Raw genomic sequence first — 21296 nt, forward strand, 5'->3', positions numbered from 1 at the left:
AAAAGAGTGCCCTGCCAATGCCAGTACAGTCCGATATTACAGAGGAGCATGGCTTTCAGCAGCCTTGCAATGTAGTCACTGAATGAAGGTTGGAGGCAGCGAGCCAGGGATGAGGCTGCCTTAAATTTCCAGCCCAAAGTCCACATAAAACACGCCTCGGGTTTCAGTATCAGTGGCATGTTAATTGCATTGTGCCCCTATCAGCTGCACTTCAGAAAAGTTGCGCACAGAAGCCCCGTGTTTACAGCATCAGCTGCTGTATCTCTGCATACTTTCTGGTTCTGCTTCTCAGTCAACAACTACGCTGAAATCTTGAATCTCACTGTCAATTACCAAGGGCAGCTCTCGCTTTCAGCTGGAGGAGACAAAAAATATTATACATACAGCTTCCCCCATCTGACAATGAGAGAAGCTACACTATTAAGTTCCTAGCTCTCTTCCTTTTAGCAGGCATGAGATGGCGGCGACGCAAAATTACGCAACGACGCCATGGCGCAAGCAGGAAGCGGACCGAAAGGGGTGCTGGTAATTGTAGTTTCCCCCCCACCCTCCGCTTGAGGTTCTGATGCTTACATGTAATGAAACCAGGCTCGCCAATTCTCCCTGGGATTCGTCACCGCCCGGAGAAGTTGGGGCGAGTGTGACCATGTGCTTTGCTGTCTGCACACTCTACTGGTCACATGGTGAGCTGCGCCCTCATTCTGCATAGGTAAAACTCAGCTCATCGTATGATCGAGGGGCCCACGGAAAACTGATTCTGCAAGCAGCCAGACGTTGTGGGATGCTTTACTGACCCATTGTTCCACCTAACGCAAATGGCCAGTGGCTAAAATAACCAGCTATTACCACGCAGCCACACTGTCTTTAACAGAGCCCCACAGCTGTGTGGATACTGAGTAGCCTAGCCAGAGGAAAAACTGTCCCCCATTTCCCTCCCTCAGGTAGGCGGGTTTGTGGTCACAGATTAGGTCCCAAGCATTAGGACACACATTTCAAAGAAAAGGACAAGACCATAGTTCCAGCAAGTGGAAAGTTAACCAACTCTTTTATTCCCAAGCAGAGTGAAGCTGGCAATGGCACAGTGGTTGTGTATGTGTGTGCAAAAGTAAACGGGCAGTTTCTTTCCCAGTTAGGATCACAGTGAGATGCTACTTCCCTAGCCCCACCTCATAAAGCAGGGATGTGGGGAGCCCAGAGCCCTCCTCATGTGCTGGACTACTACCGTACTCTCATCATCTCTGACCATTCACCATGCTGGCCGGGCTGGAGAGAGTTAAGAGTCCAGCGACATCTTGGGAGCCCATAGGGATCCCCATGGCTTTAAGAAAGGGTAGTGTTATCAAAAGTGTGTTGAAGGAAGAAGCAGAAGTGCCCTGCAGTATAGATCTTGGAGCTGTGCAGTCTTCAAGACCATTTAGAGGTCTGAAATAAGTGGATGGGACAGAGCCCCACAGGAGCGCTGGTTGCCCCACAGTGCAGCTCCATAGCGATGGAAAGAGATGGAGACCCTGTGAGGCACTATAGTCTCTTAAAGGGACGGTCTCCCTTCCTCCTCTTTCCTGCCCTTCTCCCAGGCAGCTTTAAATTGCCACTTCCCACACCAGCTGCCAATAGTGCTTCAAGGCAGAGGAAAGAAGCCCCCAATGCCTTCAGGGCTCCATTTATCACTCCACTTATGAACAGAAGAAAGGGAGAAATGGCACAGCAAGGGCTTCACCCTGAGTTGGGGTCCATGTCTACGCTGGCCTGGCGAACCATCCGCCGGGACCGGGAGCAGGGCAAGGAAGAACAGAGGGCAGTGCTTTCCTCAGGTTTGGATTCTCGAGGAGAAGGGGACCGGAGCTTGTCTGGTCCTTCGGGATCTGTGTGTCCCTCAAACTCCTTGGCCCGGCTCACCACCAGGGCAGCATCAGCCAGCTGAGCCACAGAGAGCCGGTGCTGTAAGGCAGGCCTGCGGCCAAATGGGACAGGGCCCTCCATGCGCCGGACAACTTTGCGCACCCTGCCTGGTGCCGGGTAGTATGAAAGCTGCTTGCAGACATGGGAACGTCCCCGGTGAGCCCTCCGCCCGCGTCGCCTGGCCCTGCGTCCCTGAGCCTCCTCTCCCTCTGGCAGTGGCGGCTTTGCTGTAGAGTCTGTTCCTGACCCTGAATTCTCTTCATTTTGGGGAGGTGGCTCAAAGGTCGCATCTGTCTTCTTTTTATCATGAAGAAATACCTGTTGGAGGAAGAAAAGGTAGATTGAATGAGGGCCAGCAACTAAAAGGGATTCTCCTTCATCCTGCCTCTACCATTCATCTTCGCATTAGCTGAGGTTCCAGATCCTTTGATTTATGCACTGCCCTTTTTGTTTCCCTTGTACGCCTTGAGGCTCCATTATAAGTTCCCTTACTCTTTCCACTTGCCTCTCTCTGGGAGCATGCCCTTACATGACCCTCTTACCTCTTCCTCAGCGGCACTCTCTGGTAGAGAGATGTGGTGTTCTGGGCTGTCCATTTCACTGATGCTGCGCATGACAGCATAGAGATTGATGCGCTCCCGTCTGAGCGTGGCTTGCCTCTCTGGCACTCTCATCGTAGCCAGGTGTCTTCGCACTTCCTCAGCTCCAGAGTCATCCGATGCCCCAGGTTCTTCTGTGGCCTGAAGACTGAGCCTGGGACTGTCAGGAGGGTCCAGAGGATGGTGAGGTTCTTCAGGAGGTTCCCGCAAAGGACGAAAGCAATACTGGGGGGTTGTCACTGGCTCCTCTGGTTCTTCTTCTGAGCTTAAAGTCTCGTAGTATGGGCTTCCTGAAGGATCACTGCTGGCATCACTTATATCTGGAGAACCTTCTGAGTGGGCATCTCCTGCCTTTTGTTCCCATAGGCTGCTGTGTCGGCTGTGTGGTAACATGAGGTGAACAATGTAAGAGATTATTCAGCAAGGAATGCTACATAAAGAGCCAAATAAAGAATGGACTTAGAATCCAGTCAGTTACAGTGAGAAGCATTAATTACACATATTAAAAATAATCACAATGTCTATTTATTTTTTGCTGCACTATTAAAGGTAAAGGGGCCCCTGACCATCAGGTCCAGTCGTGTCCGACTCGGGTTGCGGCGCTCATCTCGCTCTATAGGCCGAGGGAGCCGGCGTTTGTCCGCAGACAGCTTCTGGGTCATGTGGCCAGCATGACAAAGCCGCTTCTGGCGAACCAGAGCAGCGCACGGAAACGCCGTTTACCTTCCCGCCGGAGCGGTCCCTATTTATCTACTTGCACTTTGATGTGCTTTCGAACTGCTAGGTGAGCAGGAGCTGGGAATGAGCAACGGGAGCTCACCCCGTTGCAGGGATTCGAACCGCCGACCTTCTGATCAGCAAGCCCTAGACTCTGTGGTTTAACCCACAGCGCCACCTGGGTCCCTTGCTGCACTATTAGTGTGGGGCAATTTTGCTATCAGTGGCTCCCTGTGTAAGGTTAAATATTGTGTGCATAACAATACGAAACACCCCCTTTTTAACTGGAAGAAGTGCTTTGAAGTGGGAAGTTGGAAATGGAGCAGTTGGCATGGATGCCACTCTTTGGCACCCCCATCATTTGTTTCCACATGGAAGGTTTCCTGTTTGCCTTTGCACTCAGGTGCTTAGAAACCCAGGAAGGGGAGATCTTCTCTGATCCCAAAAGCCCCACTGAAAGTAGATTTTCCAGTCTAAAAGGATCATCATGCTATTGCTTGTAACATGTAGTTTGGCCCTTGGACAATAACAACAAAGCCTTCTGCTGGGGTCTGATCAGGCTGGTCAGCTGCAGCTCCTATCAGTCTCCCTTGCCCTCCCCACATACATACACAGTGACCAGACCATAGCTGCCAAGTTTTCCCTTTTCTCACGAGGAAGCCTATTCAGCATAAAGGAATTTCCCTTAAAAAAAGGGAGAACTTGGCAGCTATGGACCAGACCTGCTCTCCCTTCCCTTGGATTTACCTTGCGTCCAGAATGCCCTGATAAAGCTCCAGCTGTCTCATGAATCCTGGATTGGGGTGGACAATTGGGCGTCGTTCCCGTACATGGGAAAGGGCCTGCTCAAGTGACCACCCGTACTCCTTCATGGCATATGCAATCACTGTGGAGCCAGAGCGGCTCACGCCCATCTTGCAGTGCACCAACACCCGAGAGCCTTGCGCCCTGTAGGGAATGAATATTTGGTATAAGCAGGGCTACAGCATCACCCAGGGCAGTCATGAAATTCAGCATCCAGTTGCTGTACCCTCAGCCGAGAGTAGGATACCCCAGCTTCTTGGCCTAACTCAACACTTGCCAAGGCACAGGTTACTTATATTATGCTGAGGCCACTCTGCTGTGATCATGATGAATCCAAGTGAGTGACTATCATTGCTACTTGGAAAACATTATGGTCGCTCAACAGCCAGTGTGGTGTAGTGGTTAGAGTGCTGGACTAGGACATGGGAGACCAGGGTTTAAATCCCCACTTGGCCAGGAAGCAAGCTCACTGTGGCCAGTCACCATCTCTTAGCCTAACCTACCTCACAGGGTCGTTGTGAAGATAAACTGGGGGAAAGGAAAATAGTATGTGCTACCCTGAGATCTTTGGAGGAAATGTGAGATATAAATGTAGTAATAAAAATAAATGAAGCAGAGATATAGCTAGGGCAAGGATGGGGAACTTCTGCCCCTCCATATGGTGTTGAACTCTTAACCCCCATCACTCCTGGCCATTAGCCATGCTGATGGGAGTTGCAGTCCAACATCGTGTAGAGTGGCATCACAGTTTCCTGAATGCTGAGCTAAGGCAACAATGGGAATTTCGAGATATTGTTTCCAGCAGTGGTGACTGTAGCTCTGAGCTATGAATCCTCCAATATGGAAGGAGATAAAAAGCTAGGATCTGATGGTATGGTACTTCTTAATGAATCAGGGGGTGCATTGGGGCAACCCAGTCTGATGGGATTTATATTACTACTACTATTACTATCAAGGGCTGTGCCAAATTCTCACCTGCAAAATCTTCTGGGATGAAAGGAGAGAATGGGTTGACAGTCCTACCTGGTATCACAGGCCCTCTCAAACAACAGCTGACATTTCATCCAGGGAGGTGGGGGCTTTTTGTGAAAAGAGCCCTCCTCTTCCACCTCGGCCCTTGGATTCCCACTGAAAAACCCATTTCTGTGCCTGCAATCCCATTGACTAGATGGGGACCATGTTGGTTAGCCCAGCTTGCAATGCACAAGTGCAGCAGCTGAAATAACAACTACTATCCTGGTGTCCGCTTCTCACCAGGCAGCCGAAATGAAGTTGTAGGTTTCCTTCCAGTGCGGCAGCAGCTGTGAGGTTTCCTCATCATAGAGCCGGACATTCATGTACGTAAAGTGCTCTGGGAAGAAGTTGTCTATCTCACGGGTGACATTAAGGATGTGGCTGACCCTGTAAGGCAAGGCAAGGCGAGAATGCGAGCAGCTCTTTTTCGCCATGTTTTTAGCATGGCCTCAACTAACTAAACCATGTCCCATTTCCTAAACATCCCCCACTGCAGTTGCTCAGTATCTCAGTCGGGTTAAAATGCACAGGAGAAATCCCTTCCGACTAAAAGGCAAGTTTACATGGAGAGGTGTGGCGAATGGTCATCTCAGTGTCCAAGGAATCCAGATCAGATGAAGTTCCCGAAGGTACTAGTCTTGCTCTCTGAGCAGCATCTTGTGGTGACATACCTGTTCCTTTGAAGCTCCTCAAAGTTGGCTGCATTCCATTCAGAGCCCTGGGACAAAAAGGAACAACACCACGCATAGAGCTCAGTCCCAGGCAAGTGCAAATAGTTTACAAACATTCAGCCATCCTGTGATTGCTCATTAAATACTCAAAACCGAACACCACATTTAACCAAATCATGTGGTACGAGTCCCTTCTAGCTTATATACCACTGCAGACTGCAGATGATGGAACTGTGGTTTTGAATATGTCCCCAACAGGAAAAATTGCCTGCATGTAGAAAGATAGCAGAGAGTTGTCTTCCTGATGTCCTTGGTTGTGATTTTTATGCGCAGGGAGTAACTGTGAACTGCCCTGAGAACTATGGGTATAGGGTGGTATACTAATTTAATACCGCCTGCCCAGTTTCTTAGGTCAGCTTCCAAGGCTGTTCTGTACGTTCCACCACCTGTTGAGGCTAGACTGATGGCCACCAAAGATGGAGCCTTTTCAATGCAAACCATATGTTTAGGACTGCAGCCTTAGCTGCTTGCTGTGATCTTCAACTTTGTATGAAGTAAAGAATAAAAAACCTGGTGCCCCAGGCTATCTCTCAAGAAGGCCCTGTAGGTAGAAGAAGGGAGAGGCTTTACAAGGTGCTTTGCTTCCTCTTATCGTGGAAGGGAAGGCAAAGCCTGGAGGCCTCAAAATAACAGCAAGGCTTCCATCTTCCTGCCATTCCAGGAAAGAATTTTGATGCCTCTTAAATTGGGAGAAGGGACTGCCATTTTTAGGGGCTTGGAGCTCCAGTCTGCTGGCATCATGGGTCCCTTTCCTGTACTTCCTCACCAAGTAGAGATGGTCAAAAATCCTGGAGGGCCGATCCATCTGAGCCATAATGAGAAGCATTTCATTGTCGATAAACTCCTTATAGTCGTTCAGGCTCCGACCGGCTCTCCGCTCTAGTTCTGTACGGATCTGTAGGAAGAGAGGGAGGGAGCTTGTGAGAGCCTGAGGTCGCTTTCGAGCCTGGCTGCTTTTTAATGACATGCCCGTTCCCTGTCCATCACCCCAACCCCTATACATACCCCTGCTTTCCCACATTCCTTTCCCAAATTCTCTTCCCAGTCCCTGTTTTACATATCCTGCACCCACCCCCACATCCCACATACATCTCCATTCCCTTACATTCTCTCTCTCTCCCCTCCCCCTCCCCCTCCTCCCTCACCCCCTTGGCCCAACATCCCACCTCCTTGGAGGTGATGTTCTCCAGGTCAGTGGTGGCCATCACCTCACGCAGCTTGGCCCGGATCATCCGCTCTGTCATCTCCTGTGCTGTCGGCCTGAGGCACAGAGACGGAGGGGTCGGCAAAGCTCTTGGCTCGCCAGACTCTGCTCCAGACACCATGGCACGCCTAGAGCACCCCTCCCCCATTGGCAGTAGGGTTACAAATCTTGACACCCTTCCAAAGCTTTGCATTTCCCTAGATAGCTTTTAACGCATTTGTAAATGCGCTCATTCATTTATTGCTTGTATATCCCGTCCTTCCTCTGAGGGCCTTAAGGATTACTCCCCCCCCCTCAATTTTATTCTTACAAGTTGCTGTGAGGATATTGGCTCTGACTGACCCAATATCACCCTGCGAACTCAATGGCTGGGTGAGAATGTTAACCTGGGTCTCTCTCAAGTCCTAGTTTGGTACCCAAACCACTCCACTCCAGTGCACCACAAAAGGTGATGCTACATGCCCTGAACTGGGGGTGGGCTTCTGCTCTGATCTGTGTCTCTGATCAGCACCTCCCTCCCTCCCTCCCTCCCTTATTATTACAAAAAACAAAAACAAGAAGCCTTCATGACCCACAGAAGAGGAACTTTCTGCAGAGTAATCCCTAAAACTGGCTAGTAGGGCCACCTCAAATGTCTGTGCTTTGGACTACTGCATGGTATCCAAGAGTTCCACCTTGGAACCATTGCAGCTCTGCTGACTACATCATTCGCAGCCTATAACCAGCCCTAGGAGGGAAAGGGCCATCACTGACTGGTCAGAGAAGGCTGCAGGAGAAGTGGGCCGCACAGATTCCAAGTCGGACATGGCTAGCCATTCATTAATGCAGCTCTGCTCCGAGTTCACAGCCTTCTGATACCACTCGGTCCAGCTCAACGCACTGCCTCCTGGGAAATGGTTGTTGCAGACGGCTTCGCTGCATGCCTTGTGCAGCACTTGCAGCGCTGACCTGAGAGCAGAGATGACAGTCAGACGACATCAGAGATACGCTAAAAAATCCTCTGAAGGCTACCACTGCCATCAGAGAATTGCACATCTCTCTTCCCATTTTCCTCCATCATGCCCCTATCCCATCCTACCAAAAGCAATAGCAACTATATCCTTTCCCCACGCATTCCTCCTTTCCCACCCATGTCCTTGCGCTTTTCACCCCACCTAAAAGCCTTGCTTACCACATGGTCTGGACTGAAATGGGCTTAAAGATACGGGTCTGCCCCCCAGACGTCACACTGAAGCCCCTGGGGAAAGAGAAGGGGAGAATAGTGGCACAAGTAACTTGGGAGTGCTCCATCTGAGATGCAGATACAGGGCAGTATATGGAAAGTGGCAAATAACAATGCAGTACTTGGCATGGTTGTGAAACTAGTTTGAGGTCTTCCATGGTGCCAGGTTCCATTTGTAAGCAAAAAAAGAGAATCCGATCCTTTTCTGCTCTTGAGATCTAAAAGTCAGGATGGTGTTGCTTCTTGCCTTGTGCAATGGCAACAACCTTAATCTACGCATTCTAGAAAGGATGGTCCCAGCTGAAGTCAATATTTTAGGTACGCTTCTTCTGCACTGCTTAATCCTTCTAAAAATTCTCAGCCTTAGCAAAGAAAGTATTCTTCTCTCATTGTAACCATAAAGTTTTCTGCAGGGGACAAGTTAAATATGGAAAATTCTAACAACTCTACGGAGACCAGGCCAGTTGTCAGGCCCCACTGAGTTTAGTCTGTGATTACTTTTCCTCGGGGGGTGGGGGAGCCAGAAAAGTAAGTTGCAAAGCAATAAAGACTATCTGTGTAACTCTGGAAGTTAAACAGACAATTGTCTTTAATGTGTGATATATTACAATGAGGCCTGTATTGTGGGTTTTGCCCCTCAGCTGTTGGAATGCTCCTGTGACTTTCCTGACTATGCAGTGTAAACTAGTCTGGAGTTTCAGGGAGCTATTGATTTCCCTTCTGGACAAGGAAACCTGAAAGTCTGATTGCTTGCAGTTGTGGTTTACTGACTGGCCAATGTCCTGTTGAAGGAGTTCTGATTTTTTTTTTAATGGCAAATGCATTGTCTAACTGTAACAGAACACATTACTAGGGTACGTGGGGACTGAGACAACAGCATGGGCAGCTGCCCCTCTAGATCAAGTAAAACAATACAAATACTTAACTGAACAATCACATTGGTTCTGCCCCCCCCCCAAATCCTGGCTCCACCCATGGGTAACAGCTCTTAGCACTGATAGCTATTCTGTTTGCTCCAGTGAGGTCCTACAGGTGAAACTCGGAAAATTAGAATATCGCTGAAAAGTGCATTTATTTCAGTAATGCAACTTATTATTTTTTATTTTAATTTTTACAAATGCTTTCTTTTGGAAATTCCACAGTAATAAAACAAATAGTTACAATAATACAAAAAATAAACATCTCTATTACATTTCATTAATTACATTCCATTTATAATTGACCCGCCTAACGACAAATAATTACAATTACAACAAATAAAGGCTTGACATATCTTGCTTTGCATGTCATGCATCTATCTCATATATTGGTTTCACCTTTTACGTTGCATTACTGAAATAAATGCAGTTTTCGACGATATTCTAATTTTCCGAGTTTCACTTGTAATTGTGAGAATGGTAATCTATAGCAGTGTTTTCCAAATTTGGGTTGCCAACTGTTTTTGGGCTACAACTCCCATCATCCCTAGCTAACAGGACCAGTGGTCAGAGGTGATGGGAGCTGTAGTCTAAAAACAGCTGGAGGGCCAAGTTTGGGAAACACTAACCTAAAGCTTTAACTACAAAGTTGAAGGTTTTCAGTTAAAGCCTAGGTCTGCGTCCCTGGATTGTAGTGCACAGTTTGCAGGAGAGGTGTGAGGATACTTTCTAAAACCTTGTGCACCTTAGAATGACCTACAATACAGCCACTAGTGAAGATGGAACACAGTCAATAGGACTGGCTGTTGGATATCCAGGCTGGCCCTAGTCAAAGGAGTTCGCTTTGAGTTGCCTGCTGAGAAATGCGACTGGTTCCGGTGCATAAAGTTCATGGCAGATTTGATCCCATAACCCTGACTTTAATAAATCTTGGCCTGGGCCAGACACAGTGAATATGAAGCCTATGGGCACGCCCCAGTGCAGAGTTAAGTGGCTTAAGCTTGTGGTGGGTTGCGAACAGTTGGCCATACCATTAGCCGGAGCGGTGGATTGCCTCAGATTTAAGGGTGGCAAAGTGTCTGCTTTTTATTTTTCTATTTTTTCTTTGACGGGTACAATTTGGATTTATGTATTTATTTATTTTTTGCCTGAGCCCCCAAAATACATTGGGTTGGCCCTGAACCTTAGTTAGCCCCTAATAGGAACCGCTACAGCGGGAAGGTAAACGGCGTTTCCGTGCGCTGCTCTGGTTTGCCAGAAGTGGCTTTGTCATGCTGGCCACATGACCTGGAAGCTATACGCCGGCTCCCTCGGCCAATAATGCGAGATGAGCACGCAACCCCAGGGGTCAGGGGTCCCTTTACCTTTACCTTTAATAATAATAATAATAAATTTATACCCCGCCCATCCAGCTGGGTTTCCCCATCCACTCTGAATAAAACATCCACAAAATAAAACATCAAACATTAAAAACTTCCCTAAACACGGCTAATTAAGGCCCAGAGGTCCATCTCTTTGCTCTTTTATCCCAAAATATGGCCACTCAAGGCCTTTGTGCCTCAAGCTCAACCACCTTCAACTGCCTGAAGTTCTCCTGCTAACTCAGATGACCCTGCCTTTTACCCCCTTTGCCTCTTATGCCTAGAACTGCTCTCCAGAAAACCTGCGTGAAGTAGACCCCCTTGGACTTCCTTCAGAACATACCTTTCCTGTGAAAAGTTTGGCATGAACACACATACCCTAGTCCCTCTTCCATCATGGAACCAAACACAAGTACTATATGACTCACTGAAATAAAGCTGTGCACATTAGTGGTGCTACATGACTATTATTAACAACAACAACCATAAGATGAGACACAGCATGAGGCAGGCTCTCAAGGAGACTTTTTAAAGAAAAAGAGACCACGCAGAAAAGAATGGTTGGTTTCTACTTAATACAGGAGGGAGAGACAGCAAAAACAAAAACATAAAAACCCCCACAACCCTCCCCGTAGCTATTCAGGACGTCAGTGGTTTGTAGTCTGTGGAGACCATTTTTAAGTCAGGTGAGAGAGGAGGCAGTGTTGGTGAAACTGGGCGAGGAGAAAAATAAACACACACCCAAAAAAGGGCCTCTCACTATCTCAGTCTGTTTGAGTAGCCTAGTTTGTTTGCAAAGCACAAAGCTTATATGAGGATTACTATTACAAGGAGCATTGTGGGTGCCTGGTGGAGTTAGGTCTGTCTTACCCATCGCCATCAAGGAAGACCTGAGTGTCACTCCAAAGCGGAAGCACCATCCCCAGCGTGCAGGCAGTCGAGCTGGGAGGCAAAGAGAGAAGAGATCAGGTGGCTACTGAAGGTGTTATTACAGTCCCTGGGCTTCTCCTACAAACCTTCCCCATTTACCCCGTCTGCACTCGCCTCTTAACCTGCTTTTTCAATAGCACTGTAAAAATCATTGATAGCAAAGCCAAGCAAGCACTCCAGAGCTGTGACAGAGGTGCTTGGCGAACTGCACTGCTATCTTCCATTCAGCTCCTTGATTTGGACGTCTTCCTGCCGCATGCTCGAGTGCCTGTGCCCTTAAGGTAAAGGTAAAGGGACCCCTGACCATTAGGTCCAGTCGTGACCGACTCTGGGGTTGCGCGCTCATCTCGCATTATTGGCCGAGGGAGCCGGCGTATAGCTTCCAGGTCATGTGGCCAGCATGACAAAGCCGCTTCTGGCAAACCAGAGCAGCACATGGAAACGCTGTTTACCTTCCCGCTGTAGCGGTTCCTATTTATCTACTTGCATTTTGACGTGCTTTCGAACTGCTAGGTTGGCAGGAGCTGGGACCAAGCAACGGGAGCTCACCCCGTCACAGGGATTCGAACCGCCGACCTTCTGATCAGCAAGCCCTAGGCTCAGTGATTTAACCACAGCGCCACCTGGGTCCTCGCCTGTGCCCTTACTGAACACATAAACAAAGGTTCTTCTGGAGCACAGACATTGGGAATGGGGTGGGGAGGAAAGACTGGGTGAAGGGTTGCCAAACCAGTTCGACCAGGGAGTAAAAGACATTAAGGAGTTTAGATACACACAGAGAGAGAGAAGGACAGAAAGAAAGAACTCTGAAGCAAAGATGCTTCCGATAAGGGTTTTGAACAAACATCATGCAGAGAGAAAAGGGGTTGTGTTCTTCTAAGTGCGTTTTCTTGGAAGCATGCCCCATTAATTTCAACGGTACTTGCCTTCAGCTAATGGTAATTTGGAACACAACCTTGGTTTGGTTACTGAAGCAGAGAATGTTGCCTGTTCCCTATGCATGTTTGTTCAGAAGTAAGATCCACAGAGTTCAATAGGACTTACTTTCAAGGAAGTAGTGTGCATCAGACTGTAGTCTAAGAGACTTTCAGCACAATCCTAGTCATGTCTACTCAGAACGAAAGTCCCATATAATTAAATGGGGCTTACTCTCAGGCAAGTGAGTTAAGGATAGCAGCTTTATTGAGTATTTCATTTTGATCCAAGCCTTGATGAAAGACATCATGCAGAAGATACAAGGCAGGACAGTATAGACTGCTGGAAGCTTTTGTTGTAAGAATTTTAAGGTTATATATATATAATAATTGTTCATAAACATGTACATGAATGTACAGGCACATGTCTGAAGCAGCACAGGAAGACAGGCCTGACTGACACCATTTTGACTCTCTCTGACCAGGTGTTCCTCTACAAGGAAGAAGGGGGTGGTGGAAACCTTCTCATTGTCTCTGGCATCCTGATAACCTGAGTGCCAGACAAAAGGGTGTGATTAACTTGGCTGAGAAACAGGGAAATGTAAGTATCTCTTTTTTTTTTACTTGATTAGGTTTTGGGGGCAGGGGGCAGGGTCCAGGATACTCAGATTACTGCCACCAGACCTCCCCTTTCATGATGTATCCATGATGAATTTAGGGAGGGCGGTCTTGGGCTACACCCCTTCTGTGACATATGGGTGATGCTTCTGGGGGGGGCTGAAACCAATTACAAATTTCTGTTTAAGGGCAGGACACATTTGTTTGGGGTTCCTTCCTTGTTTTCCTGCATGAGGGAAGGACCCTGTTGCAACAGCAAAAATAAAGGCTTTGCTTCTCAAAATTCCCTGGTTGGCCTCTGTTATATTCTCCGACCGATGGAGAACCCAGTAAGGGCTCTTGTGTACCCCATAAGGGAATAAGGGCAGATTTTTGCTTATAACACTTTCTAGCTTAGAAGTGCCTGGGCCCCACCCCTTCTGCACCTTCTTGCTCCTTCCATTGTCCTCACCCTTCTTCAGGGAAGTCAACTCCCAGCAGCACCATCTCACTCTTGCTCTCCACCTCTGCTGCTGACACAACCAGCAAGTACCGGATCCGGTGAGCTCGAGCCGACTCCAGCCTCACAGCCTGGAGGAGGGGGGAAAAAACACACAGTCCTTGCAAGACTGTCCTTCAGTATGTCACCTCCACACATATGCCAGCAAGATTCCACCATAACTGTTGGTAGTGCATTTGGCAGATCCAGGGGTAGCTCTTTGTTTAGCACCACCAGCAACTTCTGAAAAAATTCCATGATTCCTGAGACCAGGGTCATAGCTAAGTACCATACTGTTACTTGCGTGGAAATAACATAAGATAGCAACTTGGGATAATCCAAGTAGGCCTAAGACAGAGTGCATCTTGCTCCTTGTCTGTAGCCATTTGTGCAATTTTCAGTGTGGGGGGGGGAGGTTTTGAGGAAAGACTCCATTTACATTTATCCAGAAATAAGTGCGTCACATTTTCATCTCTGAGCCCAAGAGCCCTGGCACTGAGGTTCTCAAAGCTATTAAATCATCCATTGAAAATTATATTATACAAGGCTTTTAGCACAAAATCATTAGGAAAATAGAACGGGAGTTTCAGAAAAAGGCCCTCCCCCCGCCCCTGGATTAAGTGAATGCAGTTTGGCATTGCGTGGTAGGATCACAGGGAAGGGCCTCGGGACCTAAGTGTTATGGGAGTGTTTTTCATATTTTTCTGCACACTTTCCACATTGGCAAATGCCATAGATCTTCAGTAGTTCTGCCAAGGGGTTTGGGAAGACACACACACACAGAGGGCAGGGAGTGTTATTGTGGACCACTAGAGAAGCATATGAGACCTCATACCTCGGGTTACAGATGCTTCAGGTTGCGTCTTTTCAGGTTGTGTCTTGCGCCGAACCCGGAAGTACCTGAATGGGTTACTTCCAGGTTTCGGCACTCGCATATGTGCAGAAGCACTAAATCGCGCTTTGCACATGCACAGAAGCACCAAATTGTGACCCGTGCATACGCAGACGTGGCGCTGCAGGTTGCGAACGCTGCAGGTTTCGAACGTGCCTCCCGCACGGATCACGTTCACAACCCGAGCATCCACTGTGTTGACTTGCCTGAACTGAGAGTATACTAGACAGATGCATTTTTCTTTATTTAGTTCTCCATTTTCCACACTGCAAGGGAAGATCCACAGTGGGGCAAGCTATCTTTGTCTACTGCTACTGAACTTCCGACTGAGCCATGTCTAAGCTCCCAAGAACACCAGCAGCTACCAGAAAGCGGCATGAGAACCACTGCCTTCAGGAACTGCCCCAGGGACTTGGAGGCTGTTGTGACTCACTCTCTAGAAAAGAAAGAAAACCCAGCACATGCTACTTTGGAAACCTCCCAGCAGAGTCCCCAAAGCCAAAGCCGGGATCAGACTCGGCAGAGACGCCAGCTCTGGCAGTCTGCCCAAGAGAGCAAAAGCCCCGCAGGCCATAAATGGGGAAGTGGCTGCAGCTCCCGGCGGAATGTCTGCCTGAAAACCGCATTCCTCAAGGAGAGGAATCCCTCGCCGCCCTGCTCTGAGCCTCCACAAGCGTGGACAATGAAGCCCTCAGAAGCCAGGCCTCTCCAGTGCAGAGTTTTGCAGCAGGAAGGCAAAGCGGAATCAGTTTATCACAGGACTCCCAGGCAAGAGGCAACACAGATTCTAGAATCACACTAAGAGGAGGAGAAAGGTGAAGATCAAGGTCAAGAGGAAGGAGTTAATAGTCGGGTGTCTACTCCACAGACCAGCTGAACTAGCCTGGGAAGCAATGTGGGTCACTAAGGAGTTCTCACTGAGGCAGTAAACTTTTGCCCTTTCGGGCTTCGGGTGCAATCCCACGATGGAAGGATTCAGTCATGTGAATCCCACCCACAGCCTGAAGTGATACTGTCTAGACACAGGTTTACACCTCCCTTTTCTGAAATATTGTTTCTGCAGAAAATAGCCCTTTTTCATTTCAGAACAGTTGTCTCTTGTGGCACGGCTTGCCCAACCAGGGCTGTAGGACAGCAGCAAGGCACACTGGGTACAGCTGGTGGCTCTGGATAGGAGGGCAGGAAAGCACTTATGCCATTGAGGAGAAGAATCCCACTAACATACATTTAAAGCACAGCTATACCACCTTAATAGTCACAACTTCCCATGGGAGCTGCAATAAATAAAACAAACGCTCTGTGGTGATGGGGATGTTATTGTTTTCGTTTGTTACTGTGCTATGTATTTTTGTGTTTTCATATTGTAAATCACTCTGTGATCCTCAGATGGAGGGGGGTGTAGAAATTTAATAAGTTATAAACAAATAGTTTACCAATCGCAGACCTATAGTAAACAGCACCAACCTACGGGGCTCTTTGGGGTGGGTGAAGCCATGCGCTTTAATTGTAATTTGTGGGCGTTACTACAGAAGGTCAGCTCTGATAAGATAAGATCATTTGATGAACAGAATGAACCTTAAACTGGCCGGGCTTGGCAGCAGAAAGCTGTATCATTTTTTTTGTTCCAACAGTAAGCAATGCTGAGCCAAGCAGGGAAGGGAATTTGCCCTAAGTGTTGGGCCTTGGCAGGGCTGAGTGGGTGAAAATGGAGTCTGTGCTGATTCCAGAACAGGGGGAGGGATAAGGGCAAAGGCCCTGCCCCAAGCAAGCTCTTTTGCAAGGCAGTCAAAAACACTGAACCCCATAACTGCCTGCTCCCAGACTCTTTTGAAGAAATTGGCAGCATTAGCCCATTATTTCAGTCTTAATCCGAAGAGGCACATTTTGTGGTCAGGCCGATTGCTTTCCTGTCTCTTGTCATCCTCACTCTGCCGTATCTCCCTGCCCTCACAGTCTCACCAGCCGGATGCTGTCTTCTGGCCGCATCAACCCCACCATTTGCTGTAAGTGCAGCTCCTGTTGTTCAGCCGCGGCATTCTCACTCTTAGGCTTGTGGTCCAGGGGGGTGGCTGGGCCTTCCTGCACGGACTCCAGCTTTTCTTCTTCCTGCAGGAGCAAAGCAGCTCCTTTGACCATGACGAAGCTGTGGCTGAAAAGGGAAAGAAATGGAGATAGGTAGAAAAACCCTCTTGCTCCAGAAGGAGAGCTTGCCCCATTAAATCCTTCTCCATTCCAAGGGGAACATAAGAAGCTGCCTTACCCCGACAATGATCCATTGAATTGAGTGTTTTCTACACTGATCAGCAACAGCTGTCTAGTGTTATAGGCTGGGAATCTCTCCCAGTCCACCTGGAACCTGAGACCTTCTGTATAAAAGGAGGTGCTCTACCACTGAACTACGGCCCTTCCCCATGAACTCTTGGGAGCAATTTGCAATTACAGAACAGTCACAAAATCTGAAGTAGTCCAAGGGAGGGAGGCCTAGCCATCCAGGGAAACTAAGTAGGTTCTGCTAGCTAGAAGCCTTAAGGCCTATTAAATGTATATAGAGGTGGCGGTATATTGAAAAATCACATCCGATTTTAAAATAAAATGTTGGAAAACGTTGAGTCTAAGGAATATATACCGTGTTTCTCATATTTTAAGGCATCCCCCAAAAATAAGCCATGACAGGATTTCAAAGGGTTGGTGAAAAATAAGACATACCCCGAAAATAAGCACTATCGCAAAGCCCCGACCGAGCGAGAGGCGAAGCCGCGGGACCCAGCAGGAGCTCCCTGCCTGCTTCCCCGAGCCGTAGCGCATCGGGGGACAGAGCCGAAGATCGGCGGGCGCTCCTTGCTGGGCTTGACGAGCCCGGCAAACAGCGCCCGCCGATCTTCGGACCTGTGCTGTGTGACGGGCGGGGTGGGGGGGGGGGAAAGCGGAGATCGTTCTCCGCTCTCCCCCCACCCCCGCCTGTCACCGAAGATCGGAGGGCGCTGTTTGCTGGGCTTCACAAGCCCGGCAAACAGCGCCCGCCGATCTTCGGCCCTGTGCTGTGTGACGGGCGGGGGTGGGGGGGAAGCGGAGATCGTTCTCCACTCTCCCCCCACCCCCGCCTGTCACCGAAGATCGGCGGGCGCTGTTTGCTGGGCTTGACAAGCCCGGCAAACAGCGCCCGCCGATCTTCGGCCCTGTGCTGTGTGACGGGCGGGGTGGGGGGAAAGCGGAGATCGTTCTCCGCTCTCCCCCCACCCCCGCCTGTCACCGAAGATCGGCGGGCGCTGTTTACTGGGCTTGACAAGCCCGGCAAACAGCGCCCGTGTGCACTTTATTAAAAAATAAGACATCCCTTGAAAATAAGCCATGTCGTGTTTTTTTGAGGAAAAAATTAATATAAGACATGTCTTATAATATGAGAAACACGGTAACCAATATTAGCAATACTCAGCTGGAATATAAGCAAGCATTTTAGAAATTGCAACCTCTTTTTTTTTATTACCTACTTTTTTAAATAAAAAAAACAGAAACAAAATAAAATGCATTTCCTCCCCGCAAGAGTGCCCTTAGCCTTTTCAGAATAATTTTTAAAAAACTATTTGCCAAATCTCCGCTTTTCTCACACTTTTAAAAAAGAGATGTGTGCTCCAAAAATGACCACCAACCCCTGACAAATTAGATAGGAAGGGTATGTATGACACTCCCCACATGCTACACACTAGCATGTGTAACACTGCTCCCACCATTTGTTAAAAAGCAGAGATTATCTAGGGGAAGTGATTTAGAGTGGAGGAGCAGTAGGGGAAGTGGGCAGTAGCCATTCCCTCAGCCATTATTTCTCTGTTCACTTCGCGCCCCCACCCTTAGTGCAGAGTTCAAAGGTGTTTGAAAAGATGGCAAGTTCCGTTACAGAGGACGAGGGAATTAGATCCTTCCAGTTCGGCAGAATTAGAGATCTTTCCACTATACTGTACATTTATATTTAATGCACAGTATCCTCCCATGTATTCGTTTGGTGCACATTTTCCATTGCAAGATAATTTATCCTATTCCCCACTCCTCTTTGCAAGGTTTCTTCCCTCTTTTCAGAGCAACAAACATGCAGTTGTTATGCTTTTGCTGCACACAATCTTGTCTCAAGATTGCACTTTTCTTGGGAAAAATGTAATTTTTCCCTCCCATGCAATTGGGACTGCGGTGTACAATTTGGTTTTGCAAATGTCATGTGATATTAATGAGGAACACAACTCTCTCCTCCTCCTCACCGCCAAACACCCACATCAGTTGGTCGCTGTGGCTCAGGCATTGATAAACTTGAGTTTGGATTACTGCAGTGTGCTTTACGTGGGGCTGCCCTTAGCTTGCCCTGCAAGCTGCAACTGGTGCAAAATGCAGCAATTAGACAACTCACGGGGTGCCTTATCACATGCATATTACACCACTCCTAAAGGAGCTGCATTAGCTGCCATTTAGCCACTGACCCAGGTTTAAGGTTTTGCTTTTGACCTATACTGCCTTAACAGTTTGGGACCGATTACCTGAAGGATCGCTTTCTCCTTCTTGTTCATTATAATCAGCTATGGCACACTTTTTAAGTGTGTTTGGCAGTAACCAAGAAGAGTCTTCTCTGCGCAGGCCCCCTCTCTCCCTTCAGCTTAAAAAGGCACCAGAATATGCTCTTAAATGTTTGCTGCTTTTTGATTCCTGAGTATGGTATCACGGTTTTAATTTACTCTGGGTCACTGTTGTCTTTTTAACCTGTAGGTTTTTTAAACAGTTTGATTTGTTATGATATCTTTTGTTGTACGCCACTTTGGATGCTTCATGAAAAACGGGGTAAACATAAATCAACTATTTTTTCCTGTTTGAACTCCTACACTATATTTTTCTAGTACTGGGGCACTTGGTGCAGCGCTAGTTTGTTGTTGTTTTTAAGTTATAAGAAGCAGCAATGCTCCAACTTCCTGCACCACCACTACCCACTGCACTGTTTTGGAATATTTATATTCTCTTCCTTCTGCATTTCTTCACTGTGTAGCTCCAGCATTGGAACCATCATTTAGAAAAATAAGTTGCAAAGTGCAACTTCCCCCACCCTAATGCCTTAAGTGGGAGGAAAAAATACACTGGTGCTGGGTTTCTGCTACTGGGAGAAACACCAGGGAGGACCCTGGTCTTTTTGTTTGTACAGGTGAAACTCGGAAAATTAGAATATCGCCGAAAAGTGCATTTATTTCAGTAATGCAACTTTTTTTTTCTTTTAATTTTTACAAATGCTTTCTTTTGGAAATTCCACAGTAATAAAACAAATAGTTACAATAATACAAAAAATAAACATCTCTATTACATTTCATTAATTACATTCCATTTATAACTGAGCCGCCTAACAACAAATAGTTACAATTACAACAAATAAAGGCTTGACATATCTTGCTTTGCATGTCATGCATCTATCTCATATATTGGTTTCACCTTTTAAGTTGCATTACTGAAATAAATGCAGTTTTCGACGATATTCTAATTTTCCGAGTTTCACCTGTATGTGTGAAAGGACAGGATTACAAAGGCTAGCTCCTTACCGTCGCTGCAGCTGTCTTTTCCGAGGAAGATCTTCATCCTGCAAGTGAATTCCAGGTAGATCAGTCACTTCTGATCCAGAGCAAAGAAGAAGAGATCTCCTGCTCCAGATTAAACGACGTTCTAAGTTTCCACATATGTGGCACCAATCTACTAGACACGGTCATTTCCACCAAGGGCTGTCCCAAGGCATTTTGCTTCCTGAGCCAAAGGGGGAAGATGGGGCTCCCCTTATTCCATTTGCAGAAGCCAACCAGGGGGGCCCTTGAATATCACCTGAACAGTGGAGATGGGACAGCATCCTTCCTTGGACCCGAGGACAGCAGGCTAGTTTGGGAGCTGCAAGGCAGATCACATGGCACACTCAGCTGCACTTCTCAGCAAATGCTGCCCAAAAGAGCCATCTTATTCTGCCTAATGGTAGAGGTGGGCCTGCTACCAAGGTCTTCCAGAGATAAGCAGGTCCATACAGAACAGGGGGCTTTTTTTCAGGCAACACTCTCTGGAACTCAGTCCAGGCACCTCTCAGGTAGGCACCATTGCCATTCTAAGAGAATGAGGGAGGTGTTCATGGTGAGTTCCAGAACCTCTTTTTCTAGAAAAATGGCACTGGCTCCTCAGAGGGCTAAGCTGGCTAGGGAAGCCTGCGCAGACTTGCACTGTCATGCCTCCTGGGCAACTGGGGACTCCCACCCCAGGCCTCAGGCAAGCTCTGCTTGGGCCTGGGGATAAAACAGTTTGACCCAATTAAATCACTGAGGCTTTTACCTTGGTGGGACTTGGGAGTGATAGCAGGCTGCCTTTCTTTTAAGTGATGGTTCAGTTTATTTGTCTAGACCACAAAGCCATAACATACAGCAATGCACAAACATAGTAAATGCAGGCTATAAAACCATAAAATATCCTACCATTTATAATGAAAATCATCTACCTCATGCACAGCTAAAATGTTTTACGCTCACGCTTGCCAACACAAAAGGCATACAAAGAAAGCACTGCTGGCGAGCACAGATTTAAGGGCTTCTCCATCCTCTGCTCTTTTCCAGGGACAGTCAGTGCTTCAAAGGTACATGTCCAAGCAACTCTCTTTTTTTTTTTGCTCCAGAGCTTTCCTGCAAAAACCTGCTCTTTAGTATTCAATCAGAGCACACGTCAATTTGCAGAAAACCAGAATTCACATTTCCTCTGATTTCAGAGGGAAAGCTCCGTGGCAAATAAGAAAAAAAGAAACACACTTGGACACAGAGCTTTAAAGCGCAGACTTGTGCCTGGAAAGAGTGGGGCAAAAGGTAGGTGTGGATAAGGCCCAAGTTCTGGCTGGCTACACCCTGTTATAGAAAATTATAAGGGGGGGGGATCAGGACACCATTATTAATGAACAGAGAGGGGTGACCGAATTTGACAGCTGCAATACCCAGAATCCTGTTCAACGCCATC

The 21296-nt window shown here is 47.7% G+C and overlaps 1 protein-coding gene across 3 annotated transcripts in view; it reads right to left on the reverse strand.

The window, feature by feature from the left end:
- Positions 1-1016: 1016 nt before the first annotated feature.
- Positions 1017-21296, reverse strand: part of SSH3 (slingshot protein phosphatase 3) — a 29141-nt gene continuing 8861 nt past the window's right edge. Inside the window, exons 2-14 of one of the 3 annotated variants that reach the window (XM_035125598.3) lie at positions 19862-19899; positions 16260-16449; positions 13382-13500; positions 11339-11410; positions 8140-8205; positions 7722-7916; positions 6931-7024; positions 6531-6659; positions 5705-5751; positions 5274-5420; positions 3963-4163; positions 2442-2877; positions 1017-2217 (exon numbers count right to left, since the gene is read on the reverse strand). In XM_035125598.3, coding sequence (XP_034981489.2) covers positions 1714-2217; positions 2442-2877; positions 3963-4163; positions 5274-5420; positions 5705-5751; positions 6531-6659; positions 6931-7024; positions 7722-7916; positions 8140-8205; positions 11339-11410; positions 13382-13500; positions 16260-16449; positions 19862-19899 — 2238 coding nt within the window. In that variant the 3' untranslated portion in view covers positions 1017-1713. Of the gene's footprint in view, positions 2218-2441; positions 2878-3962; positions 4164-5273; positions 5421-5704; positions 5752-6530; positions 6660-6930; positions 7025-7721; positions 7917-8139; positions 8206-11338; positions 11667-12033; positions 13501-16259; positions 16450-19861; positions 19900-21296 lie in introns of all 3 variants that reach the window. The other 2 variants (XM_088663745.1, XM_088663739.1) reach the window with 2 other exon arrangements.

The sequence above is a fragment of the Zootoca vivipara genome, chromosome 1, assembly GCF_965207765.1.
Source record: "Zootoca vivipara chromosome 1, rZooViv2.hap1.1, whole genome shotgun sequence".
In the NCBI taxonomy this organism is placed as follows: domain Eukaryota; kingdom Metazoa; phylum Chordata; class Lepidosauria; order Squamata; family Lacertidae; genus Zootoca; species Zootoca vivipara.